The 26,253-nt window shown below is 47.6% G+C and overlaps 1 protein-coding gene across 5 annotated transcripts; it reads right to left on the minus strand.

The window, feature by feature from the left end:
* Positions 1–1,937: 1,937 nt before the first annotated feature.
* On the minus strand, positions 1,938–26,136 carry aff4 (AF4/FMR2 family, member 4). Of its 5 annotated transcripts, none has more exons than XM_083697288.1 (20): positions 25,995–26,136; positions 17,816–17,945; positions 13,952–14,689; positions 13,750–13,794; positions 13,541–13,627; positions 13,159–13,192; positions 12,981–13,041; positions 11,566–11,658; positions 11,067–11,220; positions 9,144–10,031; positions 8,330–8,415; positions 7,857–8,094; positions 7,339–7,436; positions 6,152–6,215; positions 5,153–5,289; positions 4,825–4,896; positions 4,461–4,554; positions 4,256–4,290; positions 3,667–3,893; positions 1,938–2,845 (listed from the first exon to the last, which is right to left on the minus strand). In XM_083697288.1, exons 2-20 carry the CDS (start codon positions 17,939–17,941, stop codon positions 2,718–2,720), a joined length of 3,405 nt encoding a protein of 1,134 aa, XP_083553414.1. In that variant the 5' UTR covers positions 17,942–17,945; positions 25,995–26,136; the 3' UTR covers positions 1,938–2,717. The 5 variants fall into 5 exon arrangements, with proteins under 5 accessions (XP_083553414.1, XP_083553413.1, XP_083553412.1 ...); XM_083697287.1 differs by lacking the exon at positions 25,995–26,136 and adding an exon at positions 21,538–21,693 and having other exon boundaries at positions 3,676–3,893; XM_083697286.1 differs by lacking the exon at positions 25,995–26,136 and adding an exon at positions 21,538–21,693.
* Between the last annotated feature and the right edge of the window lie 117 nt (positions 26,137–26,253).

Here is a 26,253-nt window from a genome sequence, read left to right on the forward strand (position 1 = left end):
TTCCCCAAAAGAAAGAGCAGGGAGCCAATGGGGAGAAAGGTACTAGTGTTTCCAGCATGTGTAGGATACTGTACGTTGGCTAACGAGGAAATCCTTCTTCATGTCGCACCTTAACCCCTCGGGCCTGGTCTAGACTAATCTTAACCCCTCGGGCCTGGTCTAGACTAATCTTAACCCCTCGGGCCTGGTCTAGACTAATCTTAACCCCTCGGGCCTGGTCTAGACTAATCTTAACCCCTCGGGCCTGGTCTAGACTAATCTTAACCCCTCGGGCCTGGTCTAGACTAATCTTAACCCCTCGGGCCTGGCCTAGACTAATCTCTGGGTCTCAGGGACCTTCTGTATCAAATCCCCTTCTCTGCTCTTAATCACTTTGTCCATATTTGCCTCGATTGCAAAACTACTAATACAAAACAACCTAATGTAATGGGCGGGGCTCCGCCCCTCCGCCCCTCCGCTACACTAAGAAGAACAAGTTAACATCAGGGCAGTTAATCACTATAGGCTAGCAGGCTACAGTCACTGGATGTGTTATATTTGTCTAACTTCCTGTACCATAAATATAGAGACCATAGGTGAAATATTTCTTTTATAGTTTTTTCGTAATACAGAGATCACTATTATGCTATGTAGAGAACTAATACGACTTTTTAAACATTTAAATATGACAATTTAATATAGAATAGAAATACTTTGCATTTCATAGCTCTTTAAAAACCCTGTAATTAAGCCTATTAATCTGAAAGTTTAAGTAAGAACTTTGCTTTGACAGAACAACTGCTTGGTACATAAATAAAATCTATATTGGCCGTGAACAGAACAACGCCCTGTGCTTCCAACAACAACCCAACCTACATACAACCCAACCTCACCAGCATCAACACCAACCTGCATACGGCTCACCAGCATCAACACCAACCTGTGCTACAGTTCAGAACTTAGTGAATTTGTAGTTCTCAAGATGCGAGTGCATTTATACCCGTCCTTCCTTCCTTGCTGTTCTTGCTTTTCCTATTTGCTTTCGCGAGGGTGGGTGGGGGCAATTTTTTTGCAGAAACGAGACAAATAATTGCATTGTGTTCAAGAATTAAGATTTGCAACGCTAACAACACCACCCCCTGCTGTGTCTCAGACAAGAACGCTGTGGGCAACCCTCCCGCCACGCTCCAAATAACAATAACACCATGTTTACACGTCAACACCTCTTAGTTAAAATGAATCAAGGAGAAAAAAAAACCAACTAAATAAAATAAAAAAAATAAAAAAATAAAAAAACTCAAGCTACGGTACGAAAATTGGATTTCATAGGAAGAACTCAACGACAGAGAATAAAATGTCTCGTGGCGCTTCAGAGCAATGATACGTTCTTTGAAAAGTAACTTGTCACGTGAAGTTGGAAAAGCAACAGGACAGGTTGGATAGATGGGTGCTGCCTTCACATTGCTGTGATCAGGTGACCCCGATCCCATCTTTCGCCAACGACGCCAGGCAACCTGCATGAAGGTTATCTGTCAGGCAAACTGAGCTGTCACTCACTCCACACGCTGTGTAGCCCCCGTCCTGATCCAACCCCCGAGGCCCTACCCCAGTAGAGGCTGGTGGAGGTAGAAATCGGAGGACGACAAACGATTTCCACCTCCACCAGCCTCCCCAGCCCTACTCCCTAGACAGTGCAGATTGCAGAAAGAAAGAATTGGACAGATACAAGGCTTAAACAGCCAACATTTCATTAAGCCAATCAGAGGGCTTGGTTAAGCTTTTACCCTTTGGCTGATACATGTCCAATCCTTTCAGATCTACAGAGCGCGTGTCTAGGTGGGTGGAGCAGGGGAGGCTGGTGGAGGTAGACATCGGAGGACGGGCTCATTGTAATGCATGGAATGGTGTGTTTGACACCATTCCTCATTCCATTCCATGCATTACAATGAGCCCGTCCTCCGATGTCTACCTCCACTGATGTGTAGGCCTGGGTTGCGTAGGGGCTGGTTGCTGTGGACAGGGCCGCTGGACTGCCCTCCACCCGATGGACTGCCCTCCACACAGCCAGCGTCCATCACTAATCCAAAGTCATGTTCGGAAAGCCTGCAATGGCTCCTTCAGGTCACAACCAAATGTTAAATCTCCACCACCCTCGCTGGACCTGTATCATGGTATAATATTCTACTAGTTCACTGTAGAGCAAAATACAAGGCACAAAAAAGATAAGAGAAAAATCTTAGTTTTAAAGCACCTTTGGTTTTGAGGGAGGTACTTTGGTAAACAAAACAAGACAAATCGAAAATCGTTAAAAGCCAAATTGTGTGTCAATGTGCTTATGTAGCCTATGAAAGAAAAAAACTGAAAAAAAAAAAAAAAGTTTTAGTGTATTTCGTTAAAAAGGAAATTCAGCAAAAGGCTCGATGGCAAACAGAAACATGGCTTGCTTAACACGACCCGGTAGATATGAGTGAAGAGGAGAATGCTGCTAGAGGATATAGCTGTAGTAATGTACGGTACAGGTAGCGTCTGTGCGATTGGTATCCTCCCCCCCCTGCGTCTGCGCGGGCCCCCGTAGTCCTGCGTAAAGACGCTTCAGATCACGCTCAGTGTTTTTGGCAAGCTGGTGTAGAAAGGGACACAGTGTTCGAGATATGTCTGAGGCAGATAAGTTCATCCTGTGAGCGCCAGCGATGGACGGTGTGTGTGTGTGTGTGTGTGTGTGTGTGTCCCCTCCTCCTCTAGGGAATGAGCTTGGCGTCCTGACGTAGCCAGTGCAGACCCTGCCGCGTGAAGCGCACCAGTTCGGTCATGCTGCTCGTGTTGAAGATCAGAGGTCCCATCACCTTGTCCAGCTCCACAAAGAACTCTGGGAAAACAGTCGGCGAGGGAGAGGGCGAGAGAGAAAGAGAGAGAGAGAGAGAGAGAGAGAGAGACAGAGACAGAAGAGAAAGAGACAGAGAGAGAGAGAGAAGGGGAGAGAGAGACAGAGAGAGAGAGAGAGACAGAGAGAGGAGAGAAAGAGACGCCGTCAGAATCAACAGGTTTCTGTCATTATCCGACATTTCTGAAAATATGGCCGACGGCGGCTTTATGAAGGAGGACTCTGGGATATGGCGTCACGGACCGTGAACAAACGGAGCGACTCTCGCCGAAGACATCGTCGTGAACAAGAGCGAACGAATTGCCCTCTGAGGTAAGATGGAAGAGCGCACTAACGACATCTTCACCCCCTGTACAAGTTTCTCTCAGGTTTATATATTAAATAATAATAACAATAATAATCCTTCTTCTAGCATTGTGACTGCCAATGACCCCTGGTCTGAGCATTGATTACTTTATCTTATGATGACTGATGGATAGATGATTCACTTACTTGAACAAATGGATTTGTTGTAAGTCGCTTTTGGATAATGGCGTCTGCTGAATGCCGTAAATGTAAATGCACGGGCCAAACACGTTCGACTGCAACGCGCTCTATTCTCTAGTCGGTTCCGTCTCCGTTTTCCAACGTCTCATATGACACCATATCCCAGAGTCGACCGTTAACACCACTGTAGTTGTTAAACTGAATAACCAAACAGCCTAATCTAACTAAACAGTGGCGTGAGAGAGAGAGAGAGAGAGAGAGAGAGACGGACAGACACTGAGGTTTGTCCGTTGACGGCGAAGGACGACAGATAAGCTTACGTCTGATACCTTTCTGCTCCTTGGCCAGCTGCTCCGATTGGTCCCAGACCTCCGTGGCGTAGAGGAAGTTGGAGGTGACCTGGACGTAGCTGGCCGCCATCTGGTGGATCCTCTGAGGGATGGTGACGGAGGAGCTGCCGCTGGCGTTGGTCGTCCCTGACGAGTAACTGCCCGCGTTGCCGGGAGACAGCTTGGGCGACACCGGGGAGGGCATACTCGCCGCTTTACTGGGAGGGGGGAGAGAGGGAAAGGAGTGAGGGAGAGAGAGAGAGGAGGGGGAGAGAGGGAAAGGAGGGAGGGAGAGAGAGAGAGAGAGGAGGGGGAGAGAGGGAAAGGAGGGAGGGAGAGAGAGAGAGAGGAGGGGGAGAGAGGGAAAGGAGGGAGGGAGAGAGAGAGAGAGGAGGGGGAGAGAGGGAAAGGAGGGAGGGAGGGAGAGAGAGGGAAAGGAGGGGGACAGGGAGAGGAGGGGGACGGGGAGGGAGGGAGTGAGTGAGATGTTACTTTTTTGTTTTGATAAATAGTTCCATAGACTATCCACCCAGGAGTGGTCCATATTGCCTTACAAACGTAAGTGAGGAGAATATCTTACTTTCCAGGAGAGGGAGCTTGGGTGTTCAAGGAATTCTGAAAGCACAAATTGAGAGGCAACGTTTCAAACTCAATGAACTGACTGAGACTGAGTCTTTCTGTTGATCAACACCCAATCAAATTCAAGGAGCATGTGAGCTAGAACATGTTTCCTCCTATTACATCACAATGGATCTGAACTAAGGGGCCGAGAGACCATGAGTTACCTTGAGGTGCTCTGTGAGCGTTTTGGAGTATTTCAGCGCGCTCTCTTTCCTGAGCTTGAACAGTCGCAGGTAGAGGAGGGACTGGCATCGCAGGCTGGAGTGGGAGGAGGAGGAGGAGGAGGAGGAGGAGGAGGAGGAGAGGGGAACTTTAACAGTGACTCAGAGGAATGGCACCAAGGGTTTGCATGAATGCACAAGCATACACGCACACGCACACGCACACGCACACACACACACACACACACATACACACACACACACACAGACGCATACACACACACACGCACATGAATGCACAGGCGCACACACATACACACACACACACACAATTGCTGAAGCGCTGAGTCAGGATAGGGATACGTACCACAGCACAGCTAGCCTCTTGTCTGCTGATGTAGCGTCTGGTGCCATGTAGCTCTTTAACTTCATAGTGTACCTGGAGAACAGACACACACCCAACACACAATCAGGGAAGTTCAGACACACACCATCATCTAACAATTACCTCACCATTCCTCATTCCATTCATCACAATGAGCCGCTCCTCCGATTTCTACCTCCACCAGCCTTCCCTGGTGTGTCTGTGTGTGTGTGTGTGTTTGAGAGAGACGGGGGGGTATAGGTATGCGTGTGTGTGTGTGTGTGTGAGACGGGAGGTATAGGTGTGTGTGTGTGTGTGTGTGTGTTCTTACTTGATGAGCTCCACAGTCTCAGCATACATGGGGAAGGGGGACTTTGCCTCCTGGGCGCTCTTTTCCAGGGCGTTGCCACACTCGATGAAGGACACCACAGCATCCAGGTAGTACACTGCCTTCTCAAACCTGTCCAACTGCACACACAGGAACACACACACACATCACATATTGTTAACATCACGGACAGTACATTCCCCATCAATCTCACTGAGTAGGGAGTCAGTAGACAGGGGTATGCTCCAGGGGGTGGGGGGAGGTACAGCACTTGAACGCTGCGTACTAAAAACCGTGCTGTAGAGCCACAACATGTTCCATATCATCTCCTGGGTTCCACTGATACTGGCATTTGTGGCCAGAGAGGCCCTCCCTACAGCAGTCAGCCTCTCCACGGAAGCAGAGAGAGTCAGACACACTCAGGTGTCTGATGATCATCACCAGGTGAATTATTCATGCCAGGTGTGTACAGATATGGCTGCTCTGGTTGCCCCACTATCAGTGGCGGGGACGGGACAGTGACAAAAGCACAGAGCGACCAAGCTTATCAAACTTTCAAGCCGGTTTCCACTTCGGAGTGGAAGTCTAAATGAACCAAAGCACAATGGTGGGAGAAACAACGAAAGATAATATACATCTCTCTTTCGGTGGATAACACCATCTTGACACGGAACAGTTGATACTCTACACCTTTCATCATAATAACAACAACAACAACAATAATAATAATAATAATAATAATAATAATAATAATAATAATACATATAACTTTGAGAGACTTTCTAAGACCCAAAGATGCTTCAGTAAAAGGAGTAAACAAAAGATAATATACATCTCTCTTTCCGTGGATAACACTATACACTTTATCATAATAACAATAATAATAATAATAACAACAATACATATAACTTATAGAGTGACTTTCTAAGACCCAAAGATGCTTCAGTAAAAGGAGTAAACATGCACACAGCTGGTTTCATACAGACAGGAGGAGGTTCTCACCAGAGCGTCTGCGTTGTGCTTCAGTTTCTTGGCCTCCTGCAGGTAGTGGTCAGCAGAGTGTACCCTGAAACACCCGGCCCTCAGTCAGTTATTGCATACATGCCACTGGTCCCTGTTCATTCATACATGCCACTGGTCCCTGTTCATTCATACATGCCACTGGTCCCTGTTCATTCTCATCTATCTAAACAAGGACCGCTGACTGACAAGGGTGATTGAGAGTGTGTTAAAAGCGGTTGTTGTGTACGTTTGATGGATTCTTCATTCATTCATTGTTATCTGTTAACGTAAGTTCAACTAACTATCAACTAACCAGAAGGGGGGGGGGGGGGGGGGGGGTGTTCGTGGAGGTAGAAATCGGAGGACGGGCTCATTGTAATGCTTGGGACACGTGTTTGATACCATTCCTCATTCCGTTCCCTGCATTACAAAGAGCCCGTCCTCCGATGTCTGCCTCCACCAGCCTCCGCTGGTTGACATGCTGTAACCTTAGTCACAGCATTGCGTGTCGATAGAGATGTGGTTGATGGTTGATTGTGGTCAGAGTATGAGAGCATCTGTAGACCATGCATAGGGCACTGTCAAAACAACATGTGGCCAACAGGTTCAAGAATTCAGTTATTGCATTAATTTCCTGTATTTCCACACAACAAAAATCACACACACACAGTTAATTGACGTCAGATTTCCCATCGAAGACAGTTGGTGCTGTAACAACGCACTGTGCAATGTCGAAAGATGGATTACGGTTTAGTTGGGGCAGAAATAACTGAATGTACGGTATTTAACACCCTTTGTTAATGAACCAGATTACTGGTGAATAAAAAGCTCTTCGTCAAATTGGTCCTCTACAACACAGTTGTATCGACGCTGCACTCTTACGTTCTAAAGCTTCTAAATGTCTAATTCCTCTGAAACCACCCCAAAAAACAACAAACTAACACTCAAAAGCGTGAGACACATATGACAGGCTATTTCTTTTTGCCACAGCAACAGGAGAGGAAAAACCGCCCCACTGGGTTCTTGAAATGGAAATGTATCTGTCATCCTGACTTTACCAAGGATCCATCCATTCATCCCCCCCTTCATCCCAGGGAGCTTTAGCATCAAAGGCAACCGTATATCCCCGCCCGCCCGCGTGGGTGCCGTGCTTAGGGGTTATCCACAGTGGAACCGGCTCTTCTTACCTGTCCTCAAACAGCAGCTTGGATCTCTGAGATTTGGAGCCGTCCGAGGACAGGGGGGGCACAGCCAGCTGGTTATCAGAGCCCTTTGAGGTTTTCTCCTACAGAGAGAAGGGATATGTAGAAGGTTTATATCAGACAGCTCTTGGGAGTTTGGATATGCACACAACGGTTCAGACAATGCAGTGGTCGGAGTGGGCGAGGGAGGAAGGGGAGGTGGTGTTGGTGGTGTCCTGTACTGATGTTTGGAGGGCGTGGAGGTGGATGGATGTTGTTAAAAGACTGGATTGAATAAAATAAATAGTGCGGCTGCTGAAGAGTACTCAGGTGCTGTGGGGAGTGTGTGTGTGTGTGTGTGTGTGTGAGAGAGAGAGAGAGAAAGAGAGTTTGGATAAGAAGTTCATCAGTGTGCACAGGGATTGACAGACACCGCACAGCCCCCATCCTACAGACAGATAGACACACACACACACAATACACACACACACACACAATACACACCACACACAACCACCACCCACCTTGCCCTCCTTGCTCCTGCCCTGCTTGTCCTCTCCCTTCCTGTGTTTGGAGGTGGAGCTGCTCTTGGTGCTGTGGCCTCCATCCTTCCCGCTGCTGGCTCCACTGGACAGGGACGTGGACGACTGGCTGACCGTCCTCTTCCTGGTACTCTGATGCTCCACCTTGGGCGTCCTCTGCAGCCCCGACATGGAGGGGGAGGGGGCAGGCTCCTCCTTCTTCTCCATGGCCCTCTTAGATCTGGGATGCGTTCAGAGAGACAAAACGTTGAGTCCACAACATTGCAGATAGAATCATAAAATGAGTTTAAAAACGTCTGGCGCGGATATGATCCCCTTTTCTACATGATAGACTTGCATACCTGTTCTATACAACAGATTTATATACATTTGCAATCTAAATCTTCAGTGATCATTCAGTAGGGACATTTATGGGGTTGAAATGGAGAATATGTGACTGGTTTGAGAAGACTCACTCTTTGCTGCTGTTCTTGTGGTGCGATGAGGACTTGTCCTCCAGCCTGGACTTCTTGCTGTCAGTTTTGGCACTGTCATCGTCATTCTGAAAGGAAATAACAAAAAATACATTAAGGGACATATTTGCTGTAAATTGTAAAAAGTAAATTGCATACTAAAGGGTTAAAGAGGCACAGGGCCCTTGGTTTTTGACCATATAAGGATATTTACTGAACACCAAATATCAAATATCACAATACCCACCCGCCCACCCCCAAAAAAGCACCACATTTAAACAAGAGAAAACAGTCATAGGCATTCAAGCTTGACAAACCCACAGCATAGCCATAGTAACCTCATAAAGACAGCAGTCTTTTTACCCATCAGATGATGAAACCACCACCAGCCTCATCATTCAATCACTAATGCTGTGCCAAGGTAGCCCGTACCTACTGCCTTACAACAGGCACGACGACCCCCCGCCCCCACCGCCCCCACCACCACCACCCCCACCCCCCCTGGTCGTCAAGAGGATGAGCCTCCCCTACCTAATAAAACAGAAATAGCACAACTGTCTTTACTACAGTACAAATGTACATGTTACACGTTATTACATATAATAACACAGCAATGTCACTGTATCTGAACGCACCCCATCTTTGTAAAGAGCTTCAAAGCCATGTTCATGTGTTTTAGTTTGGGTGTTTCAGTTTGAAGTTTCGATCTTCTCCCATCTGTCTAAGATTGGTTTCCATGGTTCCCTCCAACAGCGTCCACTCTACATACAGCTCTCTGTCACCGTGACAGCACAGTGTGTGTGTGAGGCACCCCTACCTTGTGTTTCCTCTTGGAGCCTTTGGAGCTCTTCTCCGAGGGTTGCTTCTGGAACTCCTGGTCTCGGTCCAGCGAACAGTCCCTCTCCACCTTGACCTGCTCCAGGTCCTTAAAGGGCCGGCCCGGGACTCGGGTCAGCATGTTCAGGTCGATGGTCACCATCAGAACCTGCCTGCTGCTGGCCGTCGTGAAGCGGTCGTCCGGCTCGCTGAGCGGGGAGAGCAGCTCCTTCTCTTCCATAGGAGAGAACACGCACACCGGAGTCCTGATGCTCTCCGAGTACTTGGGCGTCTGGGACGACGAGGGGTTGCTGTCGTTCTCCTCCGAGTCCGAGGAGGACGAGTCTGTGTCGACGAACTCCTGGGACTTCTGCTGCGTGGATGTCTTGGTAGGAGCCTTGCGCTTACGCTTGTCCGGCGCGGGTCGGGGCGAAGACTTGGGCTCCTTCTTGATGTTGGGCTTCCGGGAGCCCTTGGTAGCGGCTTTGGGCCGGTGGGGGGGGATTTCCGGAGGGGGCTCGCTCTCCACCCTCAGCCCCCCCTTGGGCTCCTCCACCACGGGGGGCTTCTCTGATTTTTTGGGCTGTTTTTTACCCACAGTCCTTCGCTGGCCCGCGGCACCCTCGCTCTGAGCGGGGGATTTTTGGCGGCCGCGTCCACTCTCCGAGCCCTTCTGAGCCGCCCGTAGGTCCCTGCTCGGCGTGGGCGTCCCCGAGTCTTTGGACCCCCCGCCCTGCCCTCCGTAGCCCCGTCCAGAGCTCTGGTCCCGGCCTTCCTTCTTGTACTTGGTGGGTACCGTGTTGTTGTCCACCGGGGAGGCCGGCGAAAACTGCTTGGCCTTCTTGAACCAGTTGTCCAGCTGCCACTTGTTGGCCATGGGCTGCTCGGGCTTGGAGGAGAGAGAGATGGAGAAAGACACCAGGTCAGGAAAGAGAGACACATTAGAATGGCATCTACTACACATGGGCCACCCTCTGTCTATCAGGTCACATGTTAACTAGTTTAATCTGGTCTAATCTGCCATCTAGTATGACAAACCCACTGAAAAGAGAGACAGAGAGAGAGAGAGAGAGGCACCGTTACAGATAGTCATGATTTTACACTGTCATATAATGATTCCTGTAACATAATGAGCTCTGAAAAGCAGCAGGACTGCAGGCCTCTGCGCCCCCGCCCCCCACCCCACTCCACTCCCCCTCATCACAAACACACCCGCTTGATCTGATCAAGGTTTGGAGGAGCGGTTGTTTAACTGATTGAGATGGGAGAGATGGCGCTAGGCGGGGGGACAAAGCCCCGACACTCAAGGAGCAGGCCAGAGGACGAAGGCGGCTGTACGATATGATACCGCTGGTTAGCTGGAGGTGAGCGATAAAGGTCTGGAGGTGTTGTTGACATGGAGGGGGAGGGGGAGGGGGAGGGGGAGGGGGGGAGAGGCTGGAGGTGGAGGGGGGGAGGGGGTGGGGGGGAGGGGGTGGGGGGGAGAGGGTGGGGGGGAGAGGCTGGAGGTGGAGGTAGAAATTGGATCTTAAAATTACCCTTTTTTTTATTTTTTTTTACTACTTTGGAAAGTAAATTATTAATATTAAGATATGCTTTGCTATTAACAATATATAGCCACATTTCCTTGCCAAACCTCTGTGCTGTAACTGTCGTTATATTTGGCCCTACAGGCTCATTTGTGATAAACTGAACAGAATGAGGAATGGTATCAATCACGTGTGTCTTGATACCATTCCTCATTCCGTTCCATTCTTTACAAATGAGCCCGTCCTCCGATGCCTCCCTCCTCCGGCCTCCCCTGTTCCTGACCCACGGTTACACTCCTCTCCTCCAGGAGACTCCAGGTCAGCGGCAGCAGCAGGAGAGAGAGAGAGAGAGAGAGGAGAGAGAGAGATCCAGTAGAAAGGTGTCTTGGTCTTACCTCCGGAGACGCGGGCCGCGGGGGCTCGTTGGCCTCGCTGTCCGTGGAGCTACTCTCGCTCTCGCTGTCGGACCCCGAGCTGCTCTCTGACCCGCTGTGGCTGCTGGAGTCGTCCCGCGAAAGCTCCGCCCCCTCGCTGTTGTTACTGTTGTTGCTGTGGCGGGAGAGAGGGAGAGACACGGTTAGTATACGGATATTCTGGTGCCAGTTAAGTTGTTACTGTTGTTGCTGTGGCGGGAGAGAGGGAGAGACACGGTTAGTATACGGATATTCTGGTGCCAGTTAAGTTGTTACTGTTGTTGCTGTGGCGGGAGAGAGGGAGAGACACGGTTAGTATACGGATATTCTGGTGCCAGTTAAGTTGTTACGCTGATGTGTTGTGATGTAACTGTGTTGTGACGGTACGTTTCCTCCCTGAGGACAGGAAGGAAGGAAGGAAGGAAGGAAGGCATCCATCCATCCATCCATCCAGAGTGTGTGTCGGGCCGTTCTACTCTACCTTGCGGATGCGTTCCTGGAGGCATTTTTGGAGGCAGGGTCCTGTTCTCCATCACTGTCTTCACTGCTGCTCAACTTCAGGTCATCCTCCAGACTATTGGAACAGAACAGCAGCCAATCAGTGACTGACTTGCCCTGACGACCACCGATGGCTCCACTAACACACACACACGGCGGGACTAAAGGGAACTTAACCCAGTGTCCGAAGAGGCCAAAACCTAAAAACTGACCCTAACCTTAACCAAACCCTTAACCCTAACCACATTTTGACAAATTTTTGGAAATTCTACATCGTTTTGCTGGTCGTGTCCCCTTGAGTTTTTCCCGAAGCTAAATGACTTAAATAGAGTTGTTATCAGTGTCTGAGTCATGAATGAGGCATATCAAGGTAGACTACTTTGACGGAAATGTGTCATCTGTCTGCCACAACTGGATGTCAGTTGTAGGCGTAGTTTCCTGGACACCTCACAGGCTGGATCACACGTCTCAATCGAGATTCTCCATTCTCCATTTCCATTCATGCTTTTTTAGACTAAGAGTAGGCTTAATCCTCTTCACCCCCACTACCCTGTACTAACCCTAACCCCAACACTAGGCCTCTTCACCCCCACTACCCTGTACTAACCCTAACCCCAACACTAGGGACCTCTTCACCCCCACTAGCCCGCTGTACAAGTTCTCTCCTGTTAATATATATATATCTTTTTTAAAAAAACGACTGCCTATGGCCGCTGGTGTGAGCATTGATTACTTTGTCTTATGATGACTGATGGATAGATGATTCACTTACTTAAACAAATGTATTTGTCGTAAGTTGCTTTGGATAAAGGCGTCTGCTAAATGCCATAAATGTAAATGATGCCATAAATGCCATAGATGTTAATCTGTGGCTACATTTCCATTCATGCTTTTTTAGTCTAAGAGTAGGCTTAATCTGTGGCCAGAAACACAGACGGTTACATTTTTCGAGACGCAAAGGCTGTGGGCCACACCAGCCTGTTGTACCTGTACGTTACAGCTTGAGCTGATGATGGTTTCACTATATATATATATATATATATATATATATATATATATATATATATTCCTTCTTCTAGCATTGTGACTGCCCCTGGTCCTAGCATAGATTACTTTATCTTATGATGACTGATGGATAGATGATTCACTTACTTTAGACAAATGTATTTGTTGTAAGTCACTTCGGATAAAGGCGTCTGCTAAATGCCATCAATGTAAATGTGAAATTACAAACCAGGAAGTGGTTGTGCCTTGTGGTGGTGGTGGTTTGTTGACACCCAAATTCAATGGATCCCATCAGAGCGTGGCTTAATAAGTGTATTTTTCTCTGTTTTCTGACAGACTAGAGTGTCCCTGGCCTAAAGGTTAGAGGGGGGGGGGGGGGGGGGGATCACTCACTTGGCTGGGTCCCCATCGACTGGCTTGGTCTGGTGGCCACTCGACGACGTCTTGGCCCTCTCTGGAGATGGGAGAACAAGGGAGCCGTGAGAAGACGGGACACATAAATCAACCTGTGTACAGAGGTTCAGCTTAGGACAGACGATGCGGCTGCATGTCCGGACGGAACCATACTTACTGTGTCCACCTGGGAAACTGGAGTGCTGAGTGTCCTAAAAGTGAGATATGTGCTTCAGTTATTTTCAGTTTCATGCTTCACAATGGTGTCACAATGGTGCCACATCTGGAGTCAAATTATTAATATTAACGATATGCTTTGCTATTAACAACACATAGCCAAATATTCCTGGGCAAACCCGATGACCAAATGGGCACATTCCAATGACAGTACGTGTGTAACACCTCGTCAGAGGAACTGTATGAATCTATTTATTCCACCCATGACACGTCTTAAAACATCCTGCCAACAGGATACGTGACTTTCTATAGAAGAGCTGTGAGTCTAAGGAATCTAACATTCCTCTAGTGCCTCTGTGCTAGGCTGTGCTCCCCTGTCTGACCTTGGTGGGGAACGGAAACTTCGATGGCTCCGTCTTGCAGGGGGTGTGGATGGCTGTCAACGGAGGTGGCCAGGACTGAGTCATTTCCTGTAGGGAAAAATATTTTGTAAAAAACATCACATGTTGAGTAAGCGAGTGAGGAAAGAGGGGGGGGGGGGGGGGGGCATTTCTCTTTTTTGGGTAGAGTCTACTGACAACAATGTTCTTACCTTTAAAATCTCATCCACACAATTCGCGTCCCCTGACATTGAACCCTATAAAACGTAAATGTACACACTTAGCATGTATTTAAACACACACGACTCAAGAAAAACATGCATGACTGGTGACAGACATCTGTTCATTTTAGCGACTAAACTGACATGGTATGATGATATCATCGTCATCATGGGACAGGAGGGGGGGGTTTACCTCGACGGGCTGACTGGGGATCTTGAGCTTGGAGAGCGAGGCCTTGCCGTTGGACTTCATCTCCCCCATGGTGCTGCTGTGAGACTGACCGCTGTACATCTCTGACGAGGTCTTGGGCTCCACCGTCTCCTGACCGTCCATGGGACGCACGTAGGCCGTGGGTTTCTGCAGCATGGAGCTGGGCTTGGACATGAGCGAGGGGGGGAACGCCTGGCTGGAGTGCTGCCCGGTGGGGAAGGCTGTGTGCACGCGCGACGGGGAGTCCCAGTTAGCTTCCCTAGCCTCCCTCTCGCGGGGGGACTTGGAGCGGTAGCGCTCCTTGCCGTGGTGGTCCGAGGCCCCGAGGGAGCGGGAGTGACCGGAGCTCAGAGAGCCTTTGGCGGGGCTGGACGTGTGGGACTTGGAGGAGTGTTCTGACCCATGCTTGCTGGACTTCTTTTCGCGCTCGTGTCTTTGGCTGCCGCTGCTGCCGCTGCCTCCGCTCCTGCTGCTCTGGCCGGACCTCTTGGAGGACGAGGCGCTGGCCGCGGGGCCCACGGGGGTCCACTTGCTGCTCTGGCCGCTGCCGCCGCCTCGCTGGTCGCCGAACAACGACTGTCCTGACTTCTCCTCTGAGGAAGACGAGCCTGAGGGTTTGCCGCCGAGTTTTGGAATTGTGTCTCCGATTGGTTCCTTCATCTCGTCGTAGTTTCCCAGCATGCTCTGGATACGACTGGACAGTTTATCTTCTTTGCTAGACTGCAGAGAGAGAGAGAGAGGGACAGAGAAAGAGAGACAGGGAGGGAGGGAAAGAAAACGGAAATGGTTACTGTCAGAATAGTTATAAGCACTTTAAATTACTGTTTTCTGTCATGCATGAAATATGCTATGACTTTTACTTCTTACGGAGAAAAATCATCTGTAATCAAATTAAATAAAGACATTAAAACACAATGGTTGTCTCTAAGGGGGCAGAAGAGTCTTCAATGTTCAACGCTACATAAAATAAACATTTCACGAAAACAATTACACTTAATCCCCTGACAAAAAAAAAAAAAAAAAAAACGTTGAAACAATAACAACGAAAAGAGCCTGATGAACTAATCACAGAGGGACAGGGATGATTGGCTTATTCAAATTCCCCCACGGCCAATGGGGCCCCCCCACCCACCCCCATCTGTATAGAGAGAGATAAGGGCCCTGCCGTGGTCCCTGCTAAAGAGGTTAATCAATCACTCGGCAGGGCTCCTGAGAGACATGACAGGGAGGGAGACCACAGTGTACGGACCCTATACCATTTCACACGGGGGGCCCCCCCAAAACCCATTCTGTCAGGCAGACGCCACGCTGAGGGGGAAACACAAGCCGCCAATCAATTGGTAGGAAACGTAGCTACAGGCTAACCCCTCCCCCTGCATGCACATGTATGTCTATGGACAGCGGTGGAGGCTGGCGGAGGTAGAAAACGGAGGACGGGCTCATTGTAACGCACGGAACGGAACGAGAAACAGTGTCAAACAAACACGGTACCATTCCTCATTCCGTTCCATGCATTACAATGAGCCCGTCCTCTGTTTTCTACCTCCGCCAGCCTCCCCTGGGTGTATAAGGCTAGCCTCGGGCCATTAGAGGAGACTGACTTCGTTTGATTCGGTTGGCCTTGATTAACCTTATGTGCCATTAAGATCAGCAGAGAGGAGAGAAAGTCTGTCAGAGCCGGTTCACACACCCTCAGACATGGAGAGCTAGGGGGGGGAACGCTAGCGAAGGCTAAATCCCAGGCGCTTCCACAGTGTGTACGTGGCTCGGTTCTACAAAAGACACTTCAAAACTTATTTTTCTGCATGTGGAAAGCTGATGTGCAGCAAACCTTGTGTCCAAAAAAAAAAAAAAAAAATGAAATTACAACGCTTTGTCACTGTAGCTGCAAGACTTTCTTGTTATTTCACAGATCTTTTAATAACACCCATGGAATTTACAGGAGAGGTCAGGAGGACGTCATAAACCTCCGTTACTGGAGCTTGAGTGATGTCCAGAACTGACCTGCCATAACCGAGACAGTGAACTATCACACAGAGGCCTTGCCTTGCCCCAGACGAGGAGACGGTGTAGTAGAACGATTGTTCTGTTGCTGTTCTGTTTTTCCGCTCACATGTCTACAGTAGACTACTTCACGTGCTCCCTTTTATAACAAGCCGAGGCCTCTAGCAGCAGAACAAACATGAAACCAGGGCTGAGGAGAAGATGGCCACCCTGCCCATAGAGGGGGGAGGGGGGGGCTTTCCTGTGTCCTATAGGCTGCATCATCAAAGCCCCCTGCTTACCTTTCACTTGAGGGGAGGAAGGGGCGGGGGAGGTGGGGGGGTTAAGAAGGGACACACCAGGTAAGCAGGTAAAATGCTAGGCTAGCATTGAGTCACCTTTGTGACCTCTGACCCCCCCACTCCCGTCCTGTCAGGATGCATTCCCGGCCCATCCTTTGATGGTCCCTCTAAAAGGGAGCAGAGCCCACTTACCGCTGCTCCAATCTGGTTAGTGGCAAAGATTACACCCGAAGGCAAAGACTCCAATCCTCTTTATAATTATGGGGCCCTGGTGGGAGCTTTGGCCCGCAGCTCTGCCACAGCCGGCCAACGACGGCACGGCGGGTCTCTAAAACTAACCGTTTATGATCGTTCAGCGTCAACTACAGGTTAGTGTAGGTTAGTGCGTAAAGACACAAATAACGAGAGAGCTCTTCTCTTGAGAGGACTCGCTCAGAGTGGGGCGGGAGGGCAAAAGAAATGTGGCACCCAAACAGGCACCCTTACAAAGCACCCAGCCTGCAGTGTGTGTATAGATAGATGCATGTTTCCCTAACCTATATGCAGGCTGCTGTTCCAACTATTCATTCCTGTCATGAGAAATTGACACTGCACAAATGGCGGAGGGGGGGGGGGGGGGGGGGGGGCGGACGGACGAACGAAACGGGGGCTGGGGAGGGATACAGACTTACCTCGTTCTGAGGGAGGGGTAAGAGACAAAACAAGCTAGAGGGACACAGGAGGGGACGGGGACGGGGGCGGGGGGGGGGGGGGGCGGACTGAGGCTGTGTCTCAACACTCTAAAATGGCTTCCCTTTCTCCATATCTCCTTTCCTTCATGACCACCGATGGGTGAAAGGACAGGATAGGTATAGACAATATGGTTGAAGCCTATCATATCCTGATGGATCAGTGATTACGGAGGAGGCACAAGGACACTGTGTAGAATAAACCCCGCCAGCGCCCTAGACGCCCTAGATATGAAAGGTTTTAAAGCGGGACGGTAGCCTACTGGCTCCGATTGGCTAGGGGGGAAGCATTTCCACCGTCTTAATACCCTATTAAATCCTTTCAGATCCAGAAGTGTCCAGTGAGTGGCAGCTAGGGGTGGTTTCGGGACAGGGCTAAGGACAGTCAACTAGTAATAGTGAACTGTAGAGACACAGCCTGAGTCTGTGGTGAGGCGGCTGTACCTCGGCTAGCGAAGGCCGGGCTAGGACACATTCCTCCACAGTCAGCAACATGACGGAGGACTGAGCCCACATGTCTGCAGCTGCTGCTGCCATCGCAGTTTCCCCCCTGAAGAGTGCACTTACCTCAAACTCTCCCTGTCACTGTTCACATACAAAACACGTAAGCAAGCAGTTCTCTGGTTGTTGTTTTTTTTTTTTTTTTAAACAATTATCAATCAATCCTGCAAACCAATCAAAAGAGAATGAGACACTTACAAAGAGAGACACACACACACACACACACAAAAAAAGAGACTAAATTCCAAAAGAGGTCAGACAAAAAAAAAAATCAATGACAGAGAGGCAAAAAAAAAAAAAATCAAAAAAAATGAATAACAAAATAAACTTACAACTTTATAAGGTTCAGGAAAGAGAGGGGAGTTGGCTGGGAAGGCCTCTCCGCCTCCCTGCTGGATTTCTTGATTTCGCCTTTCTCTTTCTTTCATACGAAGCACATTCCGGTCTTCACGGTTCATGTTGCTAACAACAGAGACACAGAGTCACTAAGCGTGGAGGAAAGAGAGAATAGCAGCTTCCAACGTTTCTGGCTCTACATTTTTTTTTAAAAACACCAAAGTGATACTGCAGAGTACACACAAAAAAAAAAAGGTTTAAAATAACAACTTTGGGCGGGGGTAGGGAGGGCATATTTTAACTGAAAAGAACAACATCTACACAAACAAACCGGTAAGTCTGTCAACTGTCATTACTGTTGTCGGCTGGAGGCCGAGAACTATGTGTTGGAGGAACTGTGGGTTAGAAATGTAACAGTTAGGTGAATGGAACTGATGAAATTAGCATTTGAATCGCTTGTCCAACAACATTTTCTACATAGCCTTCCCTGAGAAAAGAAATCAAGACCAAAATAACATTGACCACAAATCATAATGTCATGGTTTCTCTTCTCCCCCCCCCCCCCCCCCCCCCCCTCTAAAGAATGTAGCCTACTCCGACAAATAAGATGTGGAGTTTGCATTCAGGCCAAGGTGCTGTAGTTTGTCGCACAGGAGGCGACCTGCCAACAAGACCATCATCATTGTTGCTACAACAGCCTCGTCAATCATTACCAGCCTCATGGTGACATCCCAGGGGAACGCTGTACATACATACACACAGACTATCTTTCATAAATAAATGGATCTTAAAAAAAACTTTACCAGGGTTTTCAGTCAATCAATTGGCTGTTAAACTGTCTCAGTATGCGAATGTGAACTGTCAACAAGACCATTTGAAGAACAAAAGAAGAAAGGAAAATAAAAGCATACCAAGAGGGACACAACGCTTAGTCACTAAAGGTCAATTGTTACTTAGAAAAACTGTCTCTACATGATGGGTTGTTTATTGCAAAGCGATGGTGAAAGTTTCTCAAATATTTGCTAGCAGTTTGGGGACATACTCTTCCTGCTGCTCTCTAGAACTCTAAAGAGAACAATTGCTGCTGCCCCCCCCCCCCCTGTCCGTCCGTCCATCCCTCCCTCCCCTCCCCTCCACCTTTAAAGCATAGCCCTACACGTGTGCTGTTGAACTGTGTCCTGGTTAGGCTTCATGGCTGTCCACCAGGGGCGGCTGGCGGAGGTAGAAATCAGAGGACGGGCTCATTGTAATGCATGGAATAGAATGAGGAATGGTATCAAACACGTGTGTGTCTGTCCTCCAACTTCTACGTCTAAAACACGTGTTTGATATCATTCCTAATTCCATCCCATGCATTACAATGAGCCTGTCCTCCGGTTTCTACTTCCGGCAGCCTCCCTTGGTGTTCACTGACTGCTCTGCTGTTACTCATCCTCTGGGTCATAAACATGTCAAATACTTTCAGATGCTTCAGCTGCACTTCTTATAGTTTGCCAATACAATGGAGCCAATGCCATTGAATCAAAAGTGCAAACTCCGAGCTAGGCCCTAAACCAAGCATACCTCAAATACCTTAATGTATTTTAAATGGACACAGGCCATGTGTATTTCACCCAGGTGTGGTCTATATATGCCATTTATCTGACGCTTTTATCCAAAGCAACTTACATTGCAGTGAGTGCATACATTTCAGTATATATGGCCCCAGCGGGAATCAAACCCACAACCTAAGCGTTGTTAGCGCCATGCTCTACCAACTGAGCCACAGAGGTCTGTGCCTAGGTCTCCATGATGCAAACAGGGATGAGTCATCACCCTCCATTAACACAACATCAGGAAGTAACAGAAAGCCATAACTGGTAGGGATACAGTCATCTGACCATCAGTCTGTTTGTTCACCATCAAAATATCCATTTACAAACCCTCAACATCACCTTTGCCAAGCTCATATTTGGCCTATTACCACAGCTAACTACCCATATAAGCTAGGGACAAACGGGGGGGGGCAGCCAAATAAAACACAACTACCGAAGAACCTTAGATAAGGAGGAGGGCTTTAGCTGAAAAGTAACTAAAAGGATTTAGTGTCCTAATGATGATGATGATGATGATGATGATGAGAGAGAGATTTCATTTGTGTTTGTAGTATGTAAACGAGTCCATTAGGGCAGGTCCTTGAGCAGGCCCAGTGTGTGAATGGGTTGTTGTTTGGTTAGACAAAGCTGACAAAGCTGAATGATCAAATGCATTCTGTCCCCAGTCCATGGTAAACGTGGCTCTGCCCATTCACTCCCATTCTAATTACCCCCCCCCCCCCCCCGTATATATTAGAGCTTAGGCAAGTAGGGGGTTTGGTGAGAACCACCAGGAGGGCAGCGTCATCATCGACTGGGCCTACCCCAACGGATCCCAACAGCACCTGTGCATACATTACATAGGCCCATAGGTTACATGACATTATGCAGGCCTAACCCAAGGCCAGAGGCCTACATAGTCAAGTCAAGAGTGACTGGCAAATCACACTCTTCAATACCAAGCCATTACACAAATGATGCGAAACTGGACCAAGTTTCAGTACTAGGCCCTAAAGCCGTATACACACTGGTATTTACCAAAATAACTCGGTCTACTATGGGGAAACAAACCGCACTGTCCTACAAGCTGGCCCTGGGTTATGCTATGCTACAAAAGAACAACGAATTACAGTACCAGTCAAAAGTTTGGACACACCTTCTCATTCAATGGTTTTTCTTTATTTTTTTTTATTATTTTCTACATTGTAGATTAATATTGAAGACATCAAAACTATGAAGGAACACATATGGAATTATGTAGTAACAAAAAAAGTCAAACCAGAATATGTTTTATATTTTAGATTCTTCAAAGTAGCCACCTTTTGCTTTGATGACGGCTTTGCACACTCTTGGCAAGTTTGTGTCCAAACCTTTGACTGGTCCTGTACGTGGAAAGAACAATGACTTCCACAAACATGACTCCCTTCTCTAGCACCGTGACTGCCAATGGGACTCTTCTTATCCACGGTTTCAGTTTTGATGACTGACATATAGTTGATTCACTCACTTAGAAAAACGTACTTACTGAAAGTCGCTTTGGATAAAAGCATCGGCTAAATAACTTAAATGTGAAACGTAAGAGAGAAAGACTTATGACTACAGTTTGCCCAGTAGAACACACTTTGGCACCTATGAAAGAAGCGTTAATTACATTGTAATTAATGATTGTGTTGCTTTCTGGACGAACAGGCCTCATCATGGCTAGCCACACTGAGAACATAGCCTAGTGAATCTGTTCTACAATACTAGCTACAAGGCCTACTATTTTATATATGTGACAGCATAGCAAACACAGTAATAGGCCTAGGCATGACCTGTTTGTGAAGGGCCAAAGTCTGATGAGCTGAAGAGGAGGTAACTGGGAAATTATAGGACTAAACAAGTACTAGGCCCAGGACTAAACTAGTATCTTACCACACACCCATATGCCAGGGGATAGGACACACACACACACACACTCAAAAGGGATTGATAGGCATGAATGGACTATGCTTCCAAGAGAAACGACCATTCACATGTATTTCCATAACCCTTAAATAAGCGTAGTAAAAGGTCTTAAGACAGGCTTGGTACAATTAACATGACTGACTGTAAATGTAGCCGCTTACACCAAGAGAAAAATCAACTATATGTGTGTAGCTTACCCTAGCTGGGAGGCCATGGCCCACACCACCTAAACATTGGGAGGGGGTTCAGTGAATCTCCAGGGGGTTCACAAGTCTTCTCCTGTCCTGCCAGCCTGCCTGACCTCGTACAAACTCCTTTAAAATGATGGCACACACGGTTTTCACGAACCGGGTTTCCTGATCTACAGTGCTAGAACTGTTACGGTACAGTATTTCCTTGGAGTGGAGAGACAAATCTGACTTGGGGAGGGGAGGTTACTGCTCGCTCACGGGAGATACCACTCCGGCAAACAGCGGGGGTGCTGAAGGCAAGGGACAATAGGTGAAGTTGAGAGAGGGGGGTCTTTTGTGTGTGTGTGAGTGTGTGTGTGTGAGTGTGAGTGTGTGAGAGATGGGGGGGTTGCCTGCATGAGTGCACAATGTGTCAAACACTCTCGGAGGTGTCTGAGATAAAACCATCGGAACAAATGAAATCTCCTGGCTTCAGGAAAAACAGTGCTGACAGGAGCTTAGGGATCTTTGTATCCGAGGTAATTCAATGGAAAAAACACTTCAATGATAAATTCCAGTACAATACCCATCACTGCTCAAATGCAGGATCGTGAAGTGCCTCTTTAGTAGACCGATACAGAAACAAAGCAATCCATCTCTGAACTGATTCATCTAATATATAAAAGACCAAGGAGGTAAAAGGATATTGAGAAAAAGGATGGACACTATGTAAGCAGTATGCAGGACAAATGTATACACAGGCCTAGTAAAATTATAAACTTGGTGGATGCTGGACTCTAGTGAGCAACAGAGGTAAAATGCACACCGATCAGAGGCAGAGAACAAACCTCCCTCTTCCGGAAAATGGAACACTCCATCTACTCCCATATAAGGACATGTTATTTTATGCCATTGAGCCTCTCCTCCTTGTGATGTCACAGCCCAGAGGATGGACCAGCCAACCAGCGCCTGTCTTACCGTCAACAACCTCCCTCCCCCACTATGCCCTGGAGCACAGGGCAAACCAGAAGCTGTTTCTTTAAAGGGACAGGCACACGTTTTCAACCAGAGCGGACAGGAGAGGCCATACTCAGAAGACAAGCAACGCACCACAAGTAACCACTGACGCTACGGCAAAAGGATGACGTACAACGAAGGAATGTGACCGTCACTTCATGGACGGCTTCGTAACCCTTCGAAGACAAACTTTCGTAACGGCTTCGTAACCCTAACCCTAACTCTTTGAAGACAAACTGCTTTATTATTCTTACACAACAAACAATGTCATCCAAGCCTAAATCCCAGCTGAGCAGCTCAGACAAAAAAAAGGAAAAGCCCAGGCCTACTTTTTTTTTTTTCGGGGAAAAGAAGGGATACAACGATGGACAAATAAGAACAGAACAGAACTATCCAACGATCTAGGCCGATGTGAGGATTGAAGGGGCTTTCACACCACCAAGGTTACAGTAGTCTACATGCTACCACGCCGTCACCAGGGGCCTTCATTGCATCAACCATGGGAGTTTGCCCGACTGCGACTTGTTAAGCGCTCAGACAAGCACAGCAAAACAAGCCTTGACCCATATTAAAAAAAATAAAAAACCCAACAACAACAACTCATTCTTTATCTTTAACATCTATACGGGAAGGCGCCCCAGCTCGTCAGTGGAAATCACGTTGGTTTGTGACGTGGGAGATGATGATGATACCAGGGGATCCAACACACACACACGCACGCGCACGCATACACACACACACACAGGGAGGCAGGATGTGTGCCACTGTCTAATGGACACAACACAGGGCCTAAGTGGGCTAGTATAACCTAAGTGAAGCCATTACCGCAGTGGGGTTAATTGTCCACTTTTAGCCTTTTGAATATGAACATTTTAAAAGGTGGACAGTCAAACTTGAGGTCGTACACAACAGGTTCAATGGGGAGCACAAGAAAAGCAACACAAGCTAGCCTAATGCTTAGGCTCAGTTTAACTGTTCAAATGCTTCCTTCTTGTAGTCGCTGGCTTTCTTGGACATGCAGGAGCAACGCTGTCTCTGTACTTAGGCCTACCTGTGACTTCACAGTTTCAGTCAAGACAACACACTAACTGTTAGCTACTGTGGCAAATTCACAACATCAACTCATTTTCCACTCAGTGGAAAGAAAGCGCATTCGCGAAGCGCATCAAGAAGCTGAGAACATGTAGGCCTAACACAGAACTCCAAAACACTGTAGGCCTACTGGAGGCACAGAGCAGGCTGCCGTCATTTGGCAAAGTCAGCCAACAACAACTACAGTTCGGCTAGATGTAGCCTAACCCGTTTAAACAAGCACTGACTTGGGACGACGAAGGGAATTCCTGCTGTATCATTCACCAGGCTGTCTCCATGCCATACAGTCAGACAGAGACATCGGCCACTCTCCCTCACTGAACAGTTGGGGCTATATTTGGGACACTGGCATATCTGTCCGTCTTCGACCACAAATAGAACCCTACCTAGGGTACGGTTAGGACCCTCTACTGTAAATAGACCAGACTTCATGGAACAAACATTCCCACTCCTCTGTCTGTAAAAGTATGAATAGCCTCGGTCAGATAGTGTCACTGCGTTGCCAATGAAAATATGTCGGGTGTGGACCAGGAGTCTAACTCCTAGTGGGCTTACCCATCAGCCGTATGTATAGTACACTATTGCTCATCCTGGATTTCATTCCCTGGTGCATTCTTGAAAGTAGCAAATAATTAATGTCCACGTTTATTGAGACGGCTTACAGTCACTGACACATACATCAGTTGAAACACTGGTTAAAGTCTTTAGCCTCTCCACAATTACTGTGCAGGCCTTACCTTGCAGCCAGGAGGAAGAACCAACAAACACTCTAACATAACTTGGCAGACAAGAAGAACACAACTTGGCCAGAAGAAACATTCTTGCGCACCTCCCTCTGGGCCACAGAGGAAACGGTTAGCTGCTGAAGCCATTCAATGAAACCTAAACAGGAAGTACGAAGGACTTCACACCGTGATGCTTGTGAGCACGTAATCAACAGACCATCCAGGTCCATCTACACAAATCTAAATACCTACTTTACCCCCCAAAAATGTAAACAAACCCGAGTGTAAATAAGCAAGCCTTTTTCCCTACCTCAACACAACCCCACCTACCCAGTAGTATCAACAACCTGGCAGGTGTACTTGTCATAACCAGTTCATAATGTGACCTTTAAACATATCCCCTTGTTTACTTTGGCGCAACAAAGACTAGAAATACGTCACTGCCTGTGTACCTTTACTCTGTTGACAGAGAAGGCCATGCGTTGGAGAAATTGGTAATTATGTAGCAAGACTTGTGATAGCCACCCCTCCCCCACTGTAAAACTTAAAATGGCTTCCTAGACCCAGCAAGTCAGTGTTGCCAATGCCAATTAGGGGTAAGCTGTCATAAGTCCCTCATTGTGTTGATTTTAGAAGTATACTTAAAAGAATATGCTAGTGCTCATGTTGAGCAAATTACAAGAAAACACGTTGGTAGCAAGTACAGGACACTAGCTAAATGCAGGAAGAAAAACAAGTAGTTTGGGTAGCCAAAAAGATACACTTGACCAGTGAGGGGTGCTGGCACTGATCAGGTTTGACACAAAACGATCTACAAAGACATTGTGGGGATTTGTGATCGGCTAACTGTTGTTGACAATGGTCTGGGTGTTTCTGACATCCAGAAGCAATGGCAGGTAGGATAGGACCCGACTGATTTACAGGTTTCTTTCACTGTGGCTTTTTTCTTTTTTTACAAGCCAAGTGCAGTAGCTCTCCGATGAGTGGATTCTACTGCTGGATGCTTTTCTGTGAATATGACCATAAAGATGATGGCAGGAACAAAGCATTGACGTCAGTAGCAACTGTAAACAGTGCATACACACAAAAAAACCATTCCTCACCTATCGAAGGTACATTACCAGCGAGCGGACTTGAGCGAAAGCTAATCAATAGTGAATTCATAAAATGGTGTGTTCAATTACAAAAATAAATATAACATGCCCCGTTGACAATACTGTCCAGAATGATTAGTTGTGACTCAACAGTCCAAGCTGTCTGTCTGGCCCTGTGTGTTTCTACTACTACAGGCTGGCTACGCTCGCATAGCACTTATCGGCTCGCAACCTGTCCTGATTCAAATGTCAACAAACATTACACCGTTTATCGTACATAGTTACGGTCCTGACTAAATAACGTTGGTTGTAGTTGTAGACGGTGCTATCTTACCGTCGTTATCGGAAACTTTTATAAAAGGGTGTCACCATGGATAGCAAATGAGACGATTAGCGCCAGCTAGCTGTTTCTGTGGCTCCAGCCAGGCAGACAAGTCTTTAATAACGAGAAATATCTACTTTACATAGAAAAACGCTAATGTGCTAAATTACATATGCATATTAATTATTAACATAGCTAGTATAATATAACATTTCAGTCGCTTAATCCCCTTACCTCTTGTCTTCTTTTTAGGCCCAAACCATTCTAGCTATTGGAAAGCCCTTTCTCTTTGTCTTTAACACTTTCCAGTTTACAAAATGGACACTACAAAAATGTAACGATAACAATTAAAACTCTAAAACCTCAGGGACAGGCTACATCCTCCTTGATCCAATATAACAGTAAAGCCAGCAGAATATCAATCTCCATAATCTTCTCTTTCCATTTTTCCCCTATTGAACAAAGCTAGGCTAGCCAGGTTGCTAGTGGGCAG

The sequence above is a fragment of the Argentina silus genome, assembly GCF_951799395.1.
Source record: "Argentina silus genome assembly, chromosome: 2".
Lineage (NCBI taxonomy): Eukaryota > Metazoa > Chordata > Actinopteri > Argentiniformes > Argentinidae > Argentina > Argentina silus.